At 41.1% G+C, this 17,088-nt stretch overlaps 1 protein-coding gene across 2 annotated transcripts in view; it reads left to right on the plus strand.

Annotated features, from left to right (window-relative positions):
* The window catches only part of arid1ab (AT-rich interactive domain 1Ab), a 128,365-nt gene that overhangs the window by 39,608 nt on the left and 71,669 nt on the right, over window positions 1-17,088 (plus strand). The window contains exons 2-4 of one of the 2 annotated variants that reach the window (XM_063033829.1): window positions 672-878; window positions 6,968-7,081; window positions 8,162-8,275. In XM_063033829.1, the coding sequence (XP_062889899.1) occupies window positions 672-878; window positions 6,968-7,081; window positions 8,162-8,275 (435 nt within the window). The remainder of the gene's footprint in view (window positions 1-671; window positions 879-6,967; window positions 7,082-8,161; window positions 8,276-17,088) is intronic. The other variant, XM_063033830.1, reaches the window with a different exon arrangement.

Genomic DNA, 17,088 nt, shown 5'->3' on the forward strand with positions numbered 1-17,088 from the left:
TAATTCACAGGAGATGGCTATGATACCATTGCAAATCTCAGTATCTTTAAAAAGTAACTGCTTCAACAGCGAACACTGGGCACTGATTTGTATTCCATTCTGTGAGGAATAGTGTATTTGTACATAGGGATGGGGAAGATAATTTCCAATGTAATTTCAATATTTCAGTCAGTAAATTTAATGTCAGAGAAATGTATATAATATACCTCATGAAATTCTTTTTCTTCACAAACATCCACGAAAACAGAGGAGTGCCTCAATGAATTTTAGTTAAATGTTAGAACCTCAAAGTCCCCCCCAGCTCCCCCCCACACACAAGCAGCAGCAAAACAATGACCCCCCCACCAGCAAAAAAGCATCTGCACCCTCCACTGAGCACTCAAGCGTGAGCAAAGCATCAGTAGAGACGCAGACTTGCAGTACTCATTCACCCGGTAATTCAACATAGCACAGGCTCTCTCTTCCTAATAAGGGAAAAAGAGATGTCCCCGTTTCACAGCAAGAGGGGAGACATAACAAAACAAATCGCCCAAGTTGTTTTCCTGTATTCCTTATTTCCTTGTATTTTCCCATTTCCTTATAATTTTACGTGTCATTTAAGAAACAACTAAAGAATGGAGTGGTTGTTGTATATCTAAGCATAACTAATCGCTGGTTAATTTCTTTTTCAGCCAACTAGCCCTATGGACCAGATGGGGATGAAGAGACCTCAGCCTTATGGCGGCAGCAATAATCCATATGCACAGCAGGCACCTCCGCAACAAAGTGGACCTTACCCAGGACAACCGTATGGACCTCCAGCGCCTCAGCGCTATCCCGTGGGTGTGCAGGGCCGGACCCAAGGCACCATGGGGGGTGCGCTGCAGTACCCACAACAGGTAAGCAGTGATCAGATCAAATACAATGTCTGCATGTTGTTTATCCTTGGTTCTTGTAGCCCACCACTGCACAAGGAGATCACGCAAAATTCCTTCCAGTAAGGTTTCCTGTCCAGTACTGAACAACTACAGTTTCAGCTGTCTTCCTCTCTTTAAAAATTGTAGAATAATGAATCAGAGTTATGTACAAAATCTCTTTCCTGTTTTGGAGGTACCTTGTGATCTTTTAGCAGAAACGAATGAGTATTGATAATTGATACAGAGAAGCCCCTTCAGAAAGGGCATGGCTTTGTGTACATAACCTGTACAAGGTGTAGCCTCCATAAATTTAACACTTAATGTTGTTGCATTTGTGCTTGTAATGCTTTTTGGAAACCCATAATATGTCTGCAGCAGTTGTTTGGCTGTATATCTCCAGATTCCATATTAAAGCCAGGCTGCCAATCTGCATAAGCCTGGTATCTTTAAGGGAATTATGTTTATACACTTCATCATGCCTGTTGAATAGCTTTGCTGGTAGAGATGTAATTGTATTGTGTGCTGTTGGAACAACATCTTCTCCATGATCTCTACACCTGCTCTACTTGCTTTACACTTATGGCTGTGTGGCTCAGCACAGCTCCAATACCACGTTCAAGTTTGCTGATGACACCACTGTCGATGGCCGACTCAAAGGTGGTGACAAAACAGTACATAGGAGGGAGATTAAAAATCTGGCTGAGTGGTGCCGCAGCAACAACCTCAATGTCAACAAGACCAATGAGCTGATTATTGACCAGGAGAAGGAGACCAGAGGACGATGAGCCAGTCCTTATTGGTGGATCAGAGCTGGAGAGGATCAGCAACTTTAAATTCCTTGGTGTTCTTATTTGGAAGCATCTTGTCCTGGGTCTGGTGCAAAGTGCAATTATGAAGAAAGAAAGCAGACCCCTCTACTTTTATAGGAGTTTGCCATGATTTGGCATGACATTTTACAAACTTCTGTAGGTGTGTAGTGGAGAGTATATTGACTGGCTGAAGAAGGTACAGGAGCCTCAGGACTCACCACCACCAGGTTCAGGAACAGTTACTGCTCCTCAAACGTCAGGTTCTTGAACTAAAAGGGATAAATTCACTCAACTTGCCCTATTATTGAAATTGTTCCCATAACCAGTGGACTCACTTTCAAGGACTCTTCATCTCATGTTCTTGATATTAATTGTTTATTATTATTATTTTTCTTTTTGTATTTGCACATTATGTTGTCCTTTGCACACCGGTTAACCGCCCAATTTGGTGTGGTCTTTCATTGATTTTGTTGTGGTTATTATTCTATGGATTTATTGAATATGCTACAAGAAAATGAATCTCAGGGTTGATAATGGTGACGTTTGTATTTTTGAGAATGTATTTTTATTTGAACTTTGACCTAATATGTAGATTAGACACAAACACGAGGAAATCTGCAGATGCTGGAAATTCAAGCAACACACATCAAAGTTGCTGGTGAACGCAGTAGGCCAGGCAGCATCTCTAGGAAGAGGTACTGTCGACGTTTCGGGCCGAGACCCTTTGTCAGGACTAACTGAAAGAGCTCTTCTTTTAGTTAGTCCTGATGAAGGGTCTCGGCCCAAAACATCGACTGTACCTCTTCCTAGAGATGCTGCCTGGCCTGCTACGTTCACCAGCAACTTTGATGTGTGTTGCATGTAGATTAGACATTTGCTTCCAAATTCTTGAAGAATTTGTGAGAGCTATTATTATCTCTTTAATAAGGATTTGGAGTATGTTTGGTTGTGGGCAGCCTTGGATTTTGAATTCTATTTTCCCAGAGTTTCTCTGCCAGGATTTCTCACTTCTACTGGGTTTGAGGTGATGTGTGAAAATGAAAAGTGATTCATTTAAATCAGACCTTGTGACCTTTTGGTTAATTACTTCTGAATTGCAAGGGGATTAATTAACTTCAGCTACCATTTGAATTCAGCAAATGTTTTGTGAGATTTATTATGTTACACCAACTGCCCTGCATCTTCTTATCCATTCTACCCCAGTTCACATTTGGATTCTGGGGAACTTTGGCATTGGGTACAGTTCCAGTCTTGTGCATTAGCGAACGGTATCAATATTGATAATGCTCTTCCCCCTCACTTAGTCGTCTTCTGAAACTTGTCAGCTTAACACATTGAAGATCCACGAATTAAATGTCTGGGCACTGAAGGCTGATTTATACTTCTGTGTCAAATGAACGCCATAACCTACGCAAGTGGCCTATGCGCGTTGTGAGCATTTATACTTGTGTGTTGGTGTGTCTGTGCCGCTCTGCAATTCGGGCATGTCACGCACGTGCACACACCTGCCTGTGCAAGGCCTCATGGTCAGGGTAGTCTTTCTCGGGGTAAACAAGTTTAAAGCGAGCGTCTTTTTTCGTAAAAGTGAAATGTGTCCTCCATAATAATCGGAGGTCTATAAAGCTTTATGGAAAGCACTGCAGCCAGAGTTCCTTCCCTGTCCTTCAGTCACCCAATGGGAAGCTATTGCAGAGTAGGAGGAAATGCGATGCTACCAAACGGACCAATCACAGTTGTTGCGGTCTGCGTTGCCGCAACACGTAGTTACATTTTGGGAGAAGTGTGTGTCAGGCTACAGCTTAGGGATCTGCATAGGCACTGCGTAGGGTTTGCGACGACACTGTACCTATGGTGTCAATTTGATGCAGAAGTATAAATCAGCCTTAACTCTTTAGTAGGTGGTGGTGGAATATCTTGTAATTTAGAACACAAGCATTGGTACCCCTCTGTGCATGTTTCTGTACGATCTTCTTCTCTCACTCTAAACTCCAAAAGTTTAGGCAGTTATTTGTCCTAGGAACCTTCATCCCAGTTATCAGGTAATGAGCCTTCTATGCAATCTTCTTAACACAATTTTATTTTTCCTTAACTTTGGAGGCCAAACTGTATCCATGTGCAGACTCACTAGTGTTTTGTAAAGTAACAACAAAACTCACCTGATTTTTTAAAATCTGCTTGCAATACATTCTTCCCACTACTTCAGCTGTACTTAATCATAATTTGATTTTCCATTTACCCCTCTGCAGTGGAAATCCTTGTATTCCATGCTGCTAACTTGCCCACTTGACCTATCCATATTCCTTTGCAGCAGTTTGTGTACTCCATGCAACTTGTCCTGATCCAGTGTATGTGTGGGTCATTTTAAAAATATGCTATCCCTATACCCTGGTGGAGTGTATGACCCCCAAGTCTCAAATTCAGCACTTCTGTAATTGTCTGGTTTAACCCTAATCTTCCCAATTGTCCCTTCAAATTGATCAGTTGCCCAGCTATTACAATATCCAAATGGAGATGACTAGAGTTTTATTGTGGATCCAAATGACAATCTTATCCCTACTCTTTTCTGTTAGTCAGTAGCTCTTCTATCCAACCCAAACACTGTCATTCTTGTGCAATGATTTTTTAAATTTAGCATCATACTGAATGCCTTCCAGAGATCCAAATGCAGTAAAATTCTATTAATCTGCTATCTGACTAAATGGTAATTCTAGTCATTCTGCATCTGTCCCAAAATGTCTCTCAGTTTCATTATTAATTTTCTAATCTCTTCCACTGGTGAACAGTGACTTTACCTTGTTTCTTTAATATCTCTGGAACACCAACCAGAAAAATACTCTGAAACCCTATCAAGACGGAGTCTTGTCGGTCTGTAGCTTTAATGCTTTTTAAAAATAGTTATCCACTTTTCTTTTAAAAAATTGACTCTTAACAAAACTGCATGTGATTGAAAGCCAAGGCAAAAATACAGCAGATGTTGTAAAGCTGAAATAAAAATACAATGTTGGAAATACTCAGCTGGATCAAAACAAATGACAAATTTTAGGGCTCTGATGGGATTTTTTAGGTGTTCTTAACAGAAACACAGCTGGGCTGGTTATTAATGTAGCTTTAGTTTTCCACATTTCTCTAAATTTGAGGTTCCATTAAATTGGAAATTAACCGATGTATTTCCTTCATTCAAAAAGGAAGACAGCAAGTAGTATACAGCAGGCCAGTTATCTTAATTCAAATTTGTTATTCAACCATGCATGAATACCTATGAATACAGCCAAATGAAACAGCATTACTATGGAGCCAAGGTGCAAAACACGGTACCAACAGTCATACACAGCGCAAGGTACATGTAGTGCTTGTGAGAAAGCAGTAAAATACAGTAACACAAAAGAAAAATGTATATAGTCCAAGACCCTGAGTCCGCGAATGTTGCAACAGTCTTCAGTTGAGAGCACAATATGGCTTGCCTTCTGCTGACTATGGTCCGAAAGCGCTGATCTGACTGCTGACCATCTCCGCTGGGAGTGATCGTTGACCCCCCTCTGCATTCACCTTGGTGCTTCAATCTTTCTCACCGTTTTGACATGGAATCATTTATGATCCCATGCCTCGTCACTGGTCTTTTCTGTCAGCTTGTGTTCTCATTCCCTCCCCACCCCCCACCCCCAAAATCTCCAGGAGGCAGTTCTTCAGACACACATAGTGTGAGATCCCTTGATCGAGTTCCAAACTGTGTCACAGGCTCCAACAGTGTCCATGATACGAACGACAAAAAGAACAAGCAGAAGGCATAGCAAAGCAAATATAAAGTATGTTTTAAAAAAAGCAACTCATTTGGTTGGTCCCGTAGAAGCTCCTGCAACCTAATACGCTGCTGTCTGTTGCTAGGAATAGTTTCTGATAAGTCTTAAGGTCGTGAATGTTGGTTTCATAAATAGGAAACAACACTGTTTAAAGTAATGAACTTGTGTAAAGCAGTGAATGGTAAACATTGGAGAAGCACCAGGATAGATTTTAGAATTTGGAAATTGTTTCTCAAAATCTTCATGATAAGCTGAGGAGGTCACTTAAAACTTTGCAAAATTGCCAATTTTAATAGATTGAGATATGGTCAGAAGAAATTTCTTTTCAAGGTGAAGTGCAGCATAGTTTTGCATAGACTATGATTGATACAGAAACCATTGCTGATTTTGAAAAGAAAAATACAAAATTCAAGGATGGTGGTTGTTTTAGTTTCCTCCAACAAGACACCACTACAGAAGCTGTATTCTGCAAATGTGATTGCATAAAAAGTTCATGGGCGGAACAGCAGCCTGCAGTCTTAACCCACCTACTGAGATTGGATGTGTATCCAAATGTAGATGAAAGACTGAAAAGATACTTGTGGGGGAAAAACACCAGATTCAAAAACTAGTCACCACGTTATGCTGAGGATCTACTGTCGTCCCTGTACTTTGGGACTGGATGTTCGCCTGATTTGAATTCTGGCTATGTTCAACATTCTCCAAATGTCTGTTCAGGAATGACATTAAATAATACTGTTGGACTTTGTTCCTGAGTTCTATTGCATAGCAATTCTGCAGTTTAATGGGTCATTCAAGGTCTATATTTACAACATTCATTTTCTACCACTGTTCGGAAGCTGTATGCTCTGTGGCCAACTGCATTAAGACACGCACGTGTAAGCTGTAATGATTAAAAGTAGCCCAGATTCTATAATTAAGAAAATCTACTCTGCACGCATTTAATGTCCTCAAAACTGTTTAAAAAAAAATCTAAATAAATGCAGTTTCGCTAACTACATAGTCAAGTAATGAAAGTAAGGTGGAGAATATTGTGTGCACTGACATCGGGTTGGATCCATAGTGAATTCCTGATGTCCACTTTCCTCAAGTTGCATTTTCAGCAAAAGGCCTACAAGATGCTAAAGTTAAGTGTTTTGTAGTTCAAAGTAATGATTGTTCTGCTGCAAATAATAGTGTTTTGTAATATTGAGGTATGTTGAGTGGCTTGCGATACAGAATTTAAATGCAGATTGTTCTATTGCACATTGCTTGCCGATGTGTGCCTTTGCATTCTCAATATTCTCTACTCAGATCAGAGCAGCACTTTGCCAAATTCTGAAGGGAAATGCTTTTTAATGTTTCTGTTCCTTGAATTAATATCTATTTGTATTCTGAAAATCTACTGAAATTTTTTTTATGTTTTGTTCATTTTCTACTTGTGAACTTTGGAGATCACTGTTCAGTGTACATTCTGTCTGTGCAGGTGCCTCCTTACAGCCAGCAGAGTGCAGGCAGTTACTGTCAGCAGGGCCAGACACCATACTACAACCAGCAACAGCCTTCATACCCTCAACAGCAACGGTTCCCACTACAGCAGGTATGATTTGAATGAGCCTTTGAAGTAGAGACATTGTTTTTCATTGTGCACAGCTGATACTATACTGCCATTTAGTCCTGCACCATGATGTCCGGGAGACATTGATGTGGGCTTGAAGCTCCAGCAACTTGGTTTTATAATGGGCTCAGTTGTGACATTAGTGTCCTTTGTCAGTTATTAATTGACAGTCCCACAAAGGATGTGCCGTTACTGGTGTCTAATCAAATGCCTGCTCCGCTCCAGCAATATAGGTAATTATGTTGAGATATGCTGAGTGGAAGAAACCAGTTGTTCAAGAGCAATGTTTCGTAGTTTCTACAAAAGAAAAAAAAACTTGATGTATGTTGTTACGTGGTTTTTCTGTTCCCTCAATTTGTTGTGGTTACTGGGATATTATTTCACAATTTTCAACTTTCCTAGTTTTTATTTGAACTGGGACTGCTGGTGGATAATTTGTAGGGAGGCTTGTCTCAATCTACCAAGATTGTGCATTTGTGGTATTCACACATGCAAGCTTCTCATGATATTAATTCTGGATCATACCAATCACAGAGACTCTTTATATGAACTGTTCGGCTACTGTTGCCGTTTAGCTGTGAAGTTCAAGACCTTTGAGTTTCATTCACAAACCAAGGCTGCAAAAAAAGCAAATGAAAAATTTTATTACATGTTGCAAAATTAGCTATTAATTGAGAAAGCAGTGAAACAATTTGCCTTTAACAATCAATTCTTTTTAAGCCCATCTCCCCTACTAGGGCGTAGGCTGCTGACAGCAGCTCATCAGAGTCCTCTGTCCTGGGTCAGTCTTTTGAGTTTTCCCAGTTGTAGCCCATTTTCTTGCTGTATCCTTCCCCCTTCAGGAACACTATCTTTGGAGCTTCTGTTGGCGTTTCTGTACTGCTGGGTTTTTATGGGATGGGTTTCCTAGCTCTAGGCCCCAACCTTCCTTTCACGGCGGGGCTTGTGACCATCCATGGTGGAGTTAAATTGATTGATTTATAAGATCAAATTCTGGTCATTGAGTAATTGTATTTTCAGTAACATTCCTACACTTACACATTTTCTGCCTTTGTACTACAGCAGGATTTGTCTCAGGAAGCATTTGCCACTCAGGCTCCACAAGGGTTAACTTCCAACAAACCCAACCAGGAGGAGCTGACCCTCATGCAGCAGGGGCGTCCATCTAGCCTGCCGGTGAGTGCTCTTCTAGTCCTGATCTTACACTTGCAGGGATATTCAGTAGCTGCCAGGTGATTTACTGGATCACTGCTGGAATAAATATTCTGCTTTTTTTTGGGAAGGGTAGGTATGATGCTGCTACTTTGTCTTTCACCAGTTTCCTTATGTCCCCTCAAAACTAAAACTTACTGTAAAAGACCGTTGTATATGTTTGGAATACAGCAGTTGAATTGAATTCACTTTATTTCTTGCATCCTTCACATATGTGAGTAAAAATCTTTAGGTTACGTAATGATTGCAATGTGCAATCATAGTAATTTATAATAAATAGAACAGTCAGTGTAACATAGAAATACACTCAAATCAGCATGAATTAATCAGTCTGATGGCTTGGTGGAAGAAGCTGTTCTGGAGCCTGTTGGTCCTGGCTTTTATACTGCATTACCGTTTCCTGGATGGTAGCAGCTGAAATAGATTGTGGTTGGGGTGACTTGGGTCCCCAAGGATCCTAAAGGCCCTTTTTACACTTTACAACTGTTTTTGGGAATGTTATAATGTCATTGTGTGTGTAATTTAAGCCTTGTTATGATCTTGCTCAGTGGTCGTGTATTATGGCGTGGCAATCAGATGCAATATAAAACAGGCAAAAGGTTGGAAGAAACATACAACTTGTTCACTATAATTGAATCTTTATAAGTGGGAGGACCATAAAGCTTTAGACTTTGTACAAGTTACTTTAAATTTGCTTATAATTGTGGTATGCAGGCTTGATTGGTGCCTGGATTTCCAGTTCATGTGGTGCTTATAATGATGACCAGGCTAATGAATAATGAATAAAGGTGACTGTTATCCACTGTTATCCGGAGAGAGATAACCAAGAGGAGATCCAATCAAAATTAAAGGAATTTTAGTGGGTGTTCCCAGTAGGAGTGAAGGGAATGGGTCTTGAGCAGACAACATTATGAAGGTGGAAGTGGGCAGATTGGTGATGAAGAAGTTAGAATGGTAAGGCTGTGAGCAACCTTATTTGGCCTTGCTGATGGAAGAGTGTGTAGTTGGAGGAAGTTTTTTTTCCTGACCCGGGAGATCTTCATGATTGGTAGGTGTTCATCTGTTATTACTAATCTGGAAATGAAAGTTTTATTCCAAAAAAGTATGTTTTTGAATTTTGGTCAGTTGTGTGGCATACTTGTCTTTCACTGAATGAATGATTACAGAAGAACATGAGTGATGAAGAAGTTTTAGAATTGATAATTGAAAAATAGAATTTTTTGGGATCTGATTCTGAAAGGCCGCAGTTTATTATCTATTATGATTGCTCTGGAAGGTGGTGTTGAGTCTCCCTCAGTGCTATTACTGCAAGGGTTCCATAATTTGGTCTAGTGATGATAGGAATGGCAATATGTTTCTGCAACAGAATGGTTTATAACCTGAAGGTTAAAATGTGTAGGTAGTGGTCTTTTCACATACCTTTCACATGAAGCCGTTGTTCGATCTAGTCACAGAGAATGTGGGTTTGGGTGGATCTATTAGATTAGTTGCAAGAGCACATAACAGGAATGGGAGTAGGTTAACATGGCATTCAATATGGTCATACTTGATCTACCCCAGTCCATAACTCTGTTCTAGGTCCTCGATCCCCTGACCTTTCAAAATTTATCTCACTCTGCATACTTCTAATGTGTGAGCCACTTGGAGTTTGGGGAAGAGAGCTCCAGTGATTTGCTACTCTGCAAGAAGGACTTTCTAAATATCTTAATTCTAAGTGACAGTCCATTATCTTAAAGATATCTACTTTTGCTTGAGACTCTTCCATTACCTCAATATTTACCTTATTTTGCCCCTTAGGGTCTTGTGTTACAATAAATTCACCACTCACTCTTCTAAACTCCAAGGATTACCAACCCAATCTATTCAGCCTTATGAAACATCAAGCCACTCGTTCCAGCAATTAGCCTAGTGAATCTCATATGGGATACTGTCAATGCTACTCTCTTCTTTCTTAGGAAAGAGGACCAAAATTATGTGCAGTACTCTAGGGGTTGCCTTGCCAACGCTCTGTATAACTTCCCTATTTCTAAACTCCAAACTTCTTGTAATAAGGGTCTGTCTGCTGTTTGCTTTAACTTCTTGCTGCACCTGCGGGCTAACTTTGTGTGATTTATGCAGAAGAACACCTGGATTGCTTTGCAATCCCCTTCTATTAGGATAAATAGCTCCTTGATTAATTTTACCAAAGTGCATGACCTCATACTATGTCACATTAAGATATTTTCATGCTTTCACCCACTTAATTTATATCTTGTTCCAGAGTCATAATCTTATCACATCTCACCTTTTATACTGTTCTCATGGCATTGGGAAACTTGGTTTGTTTTAAGTTATTGGTCATTTCTTTGACTAGATCCTTAAGAGACACCGGAACTTGAGCCTCAAATATTTAAAAAATATATACTTTTTTCAAGCACCACAGGCTGCAAAATTAGAATGAGATTAAAGTAGAGGTTTGAAATATTGTAAATGGGGGGGAAAGTATAATTACTGTAAACTGTTTCAAAAAATATACTTGTTTTATCCCCCCTTGTTCAATCCCTTCCTACCTATGTTCGTGACACTTCTCACGCTCTGAATTTTTTCGATGATTTTAAGTTCCCTGGCCCCCACTGCTTTATCTTTACCATGGATGTCCAGTCCCTGTATACTTCCATCCCCCACCAGGAAGGTCTCAAAGCTCTCCACTTCTTTTTGGATTCCAGACCTAACCAGTTCCCCTCTACCACCACTCTGCTCTGTCTAGTGGAATTAGTCCTTACTCTTAATAATTTCTTCTTTGGCTCCTCTCACTTCCTCCAAACTAAAGATGTAGCCATGGGCACTCGTATGGGTCCCAGCTATGCCTGCCTTTTTGTTGGCTTTGTGGAACAGTCCATGTTCCAAGCCTATACTGGTATCTGTCCCCCACTTTTCCTTCGCTACATCGACGACTGCATTGGCGCTGCTTCCTGCATGCATGCTGAGTTCTTTGACTTCATTAACTTTGCCTTCAACTTACACCCTGCCCTCAAGTTTACCTGGTCCAATTCTGACACCTCCCTCCCCTTTCTTGATCTTTCTGCCTCTATCTCTGGAGACAACTTATCTACTGATGTTTACTATAAACCTACAGATTCTCACAGCTACCTGGACTATTCCTCTTCTCACCCTGTCTCTTGCAAAAATGCCATCCCCTTCTTGTAATTCCTCCATCTCCGCCGCATCTGCTGTCAGGATGAGGCTTTTCATTCCAGGATGAAGGAGATGTCTTCCTTTTTTAAAGAAAGGGGCTTCCCTTCCTCCTCCATCAACTCTGCTCTCAAACACATCTCTCCCATTTCACGCACGTCTGCTCTCACCCCATCCTCCCGCCACCCCACTAGGAATAGGGTTCCCCTTGTCCTCACCTACCACCCCACCAGCCTTCGGGTCCAACATATAATTCTCTGTAACTTCCGCCACCTCCAACGGGATCCCACCACTAAGCACATCTTTCCCTCTCCCCTCTGTCTGCTTTCCGCAGGGATCGCTCCCTACGCGACTCCCTTGTCCATTCGTACCCCCCATCCCTTCCCACTGATCTCCCTCCTGGCACTTATCCTTGTAAGCGGAACAAGTGCTACACATGCCCTTACACTTCCTCCCTTACCACCATTCAGGGCCCCAGACAGTCCTTCCAGGTGAGGCGACACTTCACCTGTGAGTCGGCTGGGGTGATATACTGCGTCCGGTGCTCCTGATGTGGCCTTCTATATGTTGGTGAGACCCGACGCAGGCTGGGAGACTGCTGAACACCTACGCTCTGTCCGCCAGAGAAAGCAGGATCTTCCAGTGGCCACACAATTTAATTCCACGTCCCATTCCCATTCTGATATGTCTATCCATGGCCTCCTCTACTGTCAAGATGAAGCCACACTCAGGTTGGAGGAACAACACCTTATGTTCCGTCTGGGTAGCCTCCAACCTGACAGCATGAACATTGACTTCTCAAACTTCCGCTAATGCCCCACCTTCCCCTCGTACCCCCTCCGTTATTTATTTATTATTATTAATTTTTTTTCTCTCTCCTTTTTCTCCCTCTGTCCCTCTCACTATACTCCTTGTCCATCCTCTGGGCTTCCCCCCTCCCTCTTTTCTTTCTCCCTAGGCCTCCTGTCCCATGATCCTCTCATATCCCTTTTGCCAATCAACTTTCCAGCTCTTGGCTCCATCCCTCCCCCTCCTGTCTTCTATCATTTTGGATCTCCCCCTCCCCCTCCCACTTTCAAATCTCTTACCATCTCTTCTTTTAGTTAGTCCTGACGAAGGGTCCCGGTCCAAAATGTTGACTGTACCTCTTCCTAGAGATGCTACCTGGCCTGCTGCATTCACTAGCAATTTTTATGTGTGTTGCCCACAGTTATAAAATTAGTTTTGTATGACCTGAAGGTATACTAATGTCTAAAATGGCTCAGTTATACAGCACAAAAACTGTCCCTTTTGGACAACTTATTCTGTGCCTAAGGTGCCAGTCTGAGCTAGTCCTGTTTGTGTGCATTTGGCCCATATCCATCTACCTTTCCTCTCCATGCATCTGTTCAAATGGCTACTAAGTAAAACTATCTCTGCCTCTGGCAGCTCATTCCATGTACTCTCCACCTGTCATGTGGAAAAACCTGTCCTTTCAGGTCCTTTTTAAATTTTTTTCCCCCTCTCCTTAAACCATACCCTCCTGCTTTAGAGCTGTAGTGAAATCTATCCCATTTAGCACAATTGTAGAGTGATGGAACACATTGGAAGACTGAACGTTCTCTGCACAAAGACTCTGTGGTGATAATTTTTCAGCATCATGGACATCTGCTTAGTCAACTGGTAAGGGAGGGATCAAGTAAATTGATTGCTTTAGTTAGCACACTACCTATTTGGCATCCATGTTGATGCAAACGATATGATTTTACTTTTGTCAGTGAAAGGGTATTAGCTATAATTGGAGCAAGTTTCTGTTGCTTCAGACAAATCAGAGAAGTAGGATTATGTGAGAGATGGTTTGGATAAGGTACCAAGGTTCGAAAATTTTTTGATTTGTTTCAGTCAGTGACACTTCCCCTTGTCTTCAGATCATGAAAATAATGTGGATACATGTCACCACATGCAACCCTGAGATTTTTTTTTCTGCCAGCATATTTAGCAAATCTATAGAACGGTAACTGTTAACAGGACCTGTAGACATCAGGAACTGTAAACTGCAAATGCAGATAATAGACAAACAACAGTAAATAACAAGCATGAAATACCAAGATTAAAGAAGTCCTTAAATGTGTGTAGTTATCCCCTTTTGTTCAAGAGCCTGGTGGATGAGGGGTAGTAACTGTTCTTGAACCAGGTGGTGTGAGTCCTGAGGCTCTTGTACCTACTTGATAGCAACAGTGAGAAAAGAGCATGGCTTGGGTGGTGAGGATCTTTGATGGATGCTGCTTTTCTACGGCAACATTTCAAGTAGATGTGCTCAATGGCTGGGAGGGTTTGACTCCTGATGTACTGGGCTGAATCCAGTACCTTTTGTAGGATTTACTGATATGGCTATGATATTAGTTAAGGTTACTTTTATCTAGCTGGTTAATGGAGGATTGGTGTTGTAGGAGATAAATGTCATTTCAAAGTACAAGTGTATGTCAGAGCCAATGTGCCAGTTTTTTAATAATTTATAAAATAAAATTGGGCCAAGGTGCAAAACACAGTACATATATCACCTACAGCACACAAAATATTATTAATACAACAATATTGACAGATAAGAATACATTTTGTGGTTGAGCAATAGGGCTGAAATGTACCATGAATATTCTGGTGTGAAATAAGTGAGGTTCATCAGAAAGTTGCTGGATTTCACTGTTCTTTGCTAACCATAGTGTTCATTGCAAAAGTGATATTTTCACATCATATGCTGGAACTATCCAATCTGCTTTCCATTCTCTCTACCCTTGGCAACAGGAACTGGTTTCATAGTCTTTGGGACTTGGTGGAGGTTCACAGCAACTCTGTCTTTGAATAGTTCCAGAAAGAGATGAATTGATTTGCTGGCCAACATTTAAATTCTGTACTTGATGTTAGATCACAATTATAGAATAGAACAGTACAGGTTCTTTGGCCCACAATGTTGCGCCGCCCTTTTAACCTACTCCAAGATCAGCCAACCTCGTCCCTCTCACATAGACCTCTATTTTTTGTACATTTGTGTGCCTATCTGGTAACCTATTAAATGTCCCTAATGTATCTGCCTCTGCCACCACTTTTAGTGTAAATAAAGAATTGCTAACCTCCCCCACCCACCTCATACTTTCCTCCAATCACCTTAAAAATATGTTCTCTTGTATTACCTGTTGATGCCCTGGGAAAACTATCAACACCTCATATCATTTAATGCACCTCTGTCAAGTCGCCTCTCACCCTTTGCTCCAAATAGAAAAGACTCAACTTTCTCATCCTTTCCTCATAAGAAACATTCTGTAATTCAGGCAGCATTCTGGTAAATCATTTCTGGACCCTTTCAAAAACTTCCACAGCTTTCCTATAAAGTGACTAAAACTGAACATAATACTCCCAAGTGTGGTCGAATCGCCGTGCAGCTCTTGAACTCCCCCTAAGAATGAAGGCTAACACACCATATGCCGCCTTATTCGTCCTATCAATGTGCACAACATCTTTGAAGGATCTATGGCTGTGGACCCCAAGGTCCCTTTTCCTCCACACTGCTAAGAATCCTGCCACTAACCTTGTGCTCTGCCTTCAAATTTGACCTTCCAAAATATTACACTTCATACTTTTCCAGAATGATTTGCCATCTTCCATTTCTAAAGTGCATCACACCTGAATAGCTTTTCCCCAGTTTGGAACATAAAAGCAGCTGGGAATTGGGAAATGCTTGTACTGTATTGAAAGGAAGCTTGCAAATTTAAATTTGAGTTTGTGAGATTTCTGGTGTATTTTTAGCTTAGTGTATTCCCATCACACAGTTAAAGGTTATATTTTGATTAGTAATATTTGGAATTGAGTGTTTCAAAGAGACTTAAGTTGCTGGGTTCTGTGATGCTATGCCTGTTAGTAAAATGTCTCTATCAGAGGCAAAGAAATCTCAGTGGGTAGGATGTCTAGCGAATTGTTGTGGAGCGAGAAGGTGATTTGCAGTTAAAATCAGGGGTTCCAAACCTGGGGTCCACGGAGCCCTTGATTAATGGTATTGGTCCATGGTATGAAAAAGGTTGGGAACCCCTGGTTAAAATGTACCCTTTGTTATTTTATCAGAGCTTTAACGTATTTTGCTAAATGTGAAAAACATACTTATAAAAGTGGTCCTGGTATGTAAATACATTAACCTCTATTTCATTGAGCTGGGTCGTGTAGTTCTGGCCTTGCTACTGTTTAGAATAAGGTGACATTTATTGATTATATTCAGTTGTCTGCATGGTGAGTCGAGCCCTTATGCACATCCGGTTGGTTTGTAGCTGAGTCTTGTATCTTGGTAGCTGAGTCTTGCACTGCAACATTTTGACAGGAAAGTGACTAAATGGACATGAAAGCAAAATTTATAATAGGGACTTCCCCAGTCCTGGGAATAGATTATGAATGCAGTCACTGCCTGGCTAAACAAGAGGGCCACATTTTTCAATGGTAGATTTTGAATGTTTTGGAGTTCACATTTTAACTGTTTTCAGATTGCTAATTTGACTTCTGAGCTGGGTGCTGTCATACCATTGGTTATGCGTTGATATTCATTGTTGGGGGCCTACTTCCTGTTGCTATTTTTGTGCCTCCCTTCAGAAGTTTGCTTCCTGTTTGTATGTGTTATGCTGTGTCAGGGCACTGGGGTCCTGTTTGTTATGCTATGTAAACTCAGGCATCCTGTGACATCGAGTTTGGTATTTAGTTTCTCAATTCTGATGTTTTCTTAAAAACCTAGTGTGAATCTGTGAAATGCAAATTACTTCCATGTTGCATCGTGTTCTACATTATGCCTCCAGTTTGAGATTTCACTTGAATTTCTTAATAACTCCGGACATATGCAGCTAAATTTGGGGGTTGGTGATTTGGTGGGCTGTTACTCTTATAACATTTTGTATCAATAATTGGGGTGGTATGGTAGCTTAGTGGTTAGCACAACACTTCACAGTACCAGTAACAGTTCCCGACACTGCCTGTAAGGAGTTTGTATGTCCTGTGACTGTGTGGCTTTCCTCCAGGTGCTCTGCTTTCCCTCCACATTCCAAAGAGGTACTGTTTGGTAGATTAATTGGTCATTGTAAATTGCCTGTGATTAGGCTGGGATTAAATTGGGGGATTGCTGGATGGCGTGGCCCGAAGAGCCGGAAGGGCCTATTCCTTGTCAATAAATAAATTCAAGCTAATGATCTTCTGAGGAATTAAGTCTGTATTAGAGATTTGGTATCCCTTTCAAAGAATGGTAGTTCACTACAAAGAAGCTATGAATAAATCTTGGGAGTAAGGGAGCAAGCGATGGTCATTGCTGTCTATTAAACAGAATACAGTGTTTGCATTAGTGTAATGGCCAAAGAATTCTCCCTTGCTGCAGCTTTCTCCTGCCTTTTCAGGAGGGGCAGTTTCATGTCATTTAGAAGTTCCTCATCCAAGTGGCATGATTGTACATTTTCTTTTAGCTCACAGTTTGCTTGTGATTTGGAGATCTGCTTTTGTCTTTAGTCAGCTGTGTGAGCAGGGCTGCCTTCCGCGATCAAGAGTAGACTTCTGCTTTCACCAGTTTTTCTGCTCAGTGTGTGAAACCTGCTTCTGTTTGGCAGGTG

This window comes from Mobula hypostoma, chromosome 26 (assembly GCF_963921235.1).
Source record: "Mobula hypostoma chromosome 26, sMobHyp1.1, whole genome shotgun sequence".
Lineage (NCBI taxonomy): Eukaryota > Metazoa > Chordata > Chondrichthyes > Myliobatiformes > Myliobatidae > Mobula > Mobula hypostoma.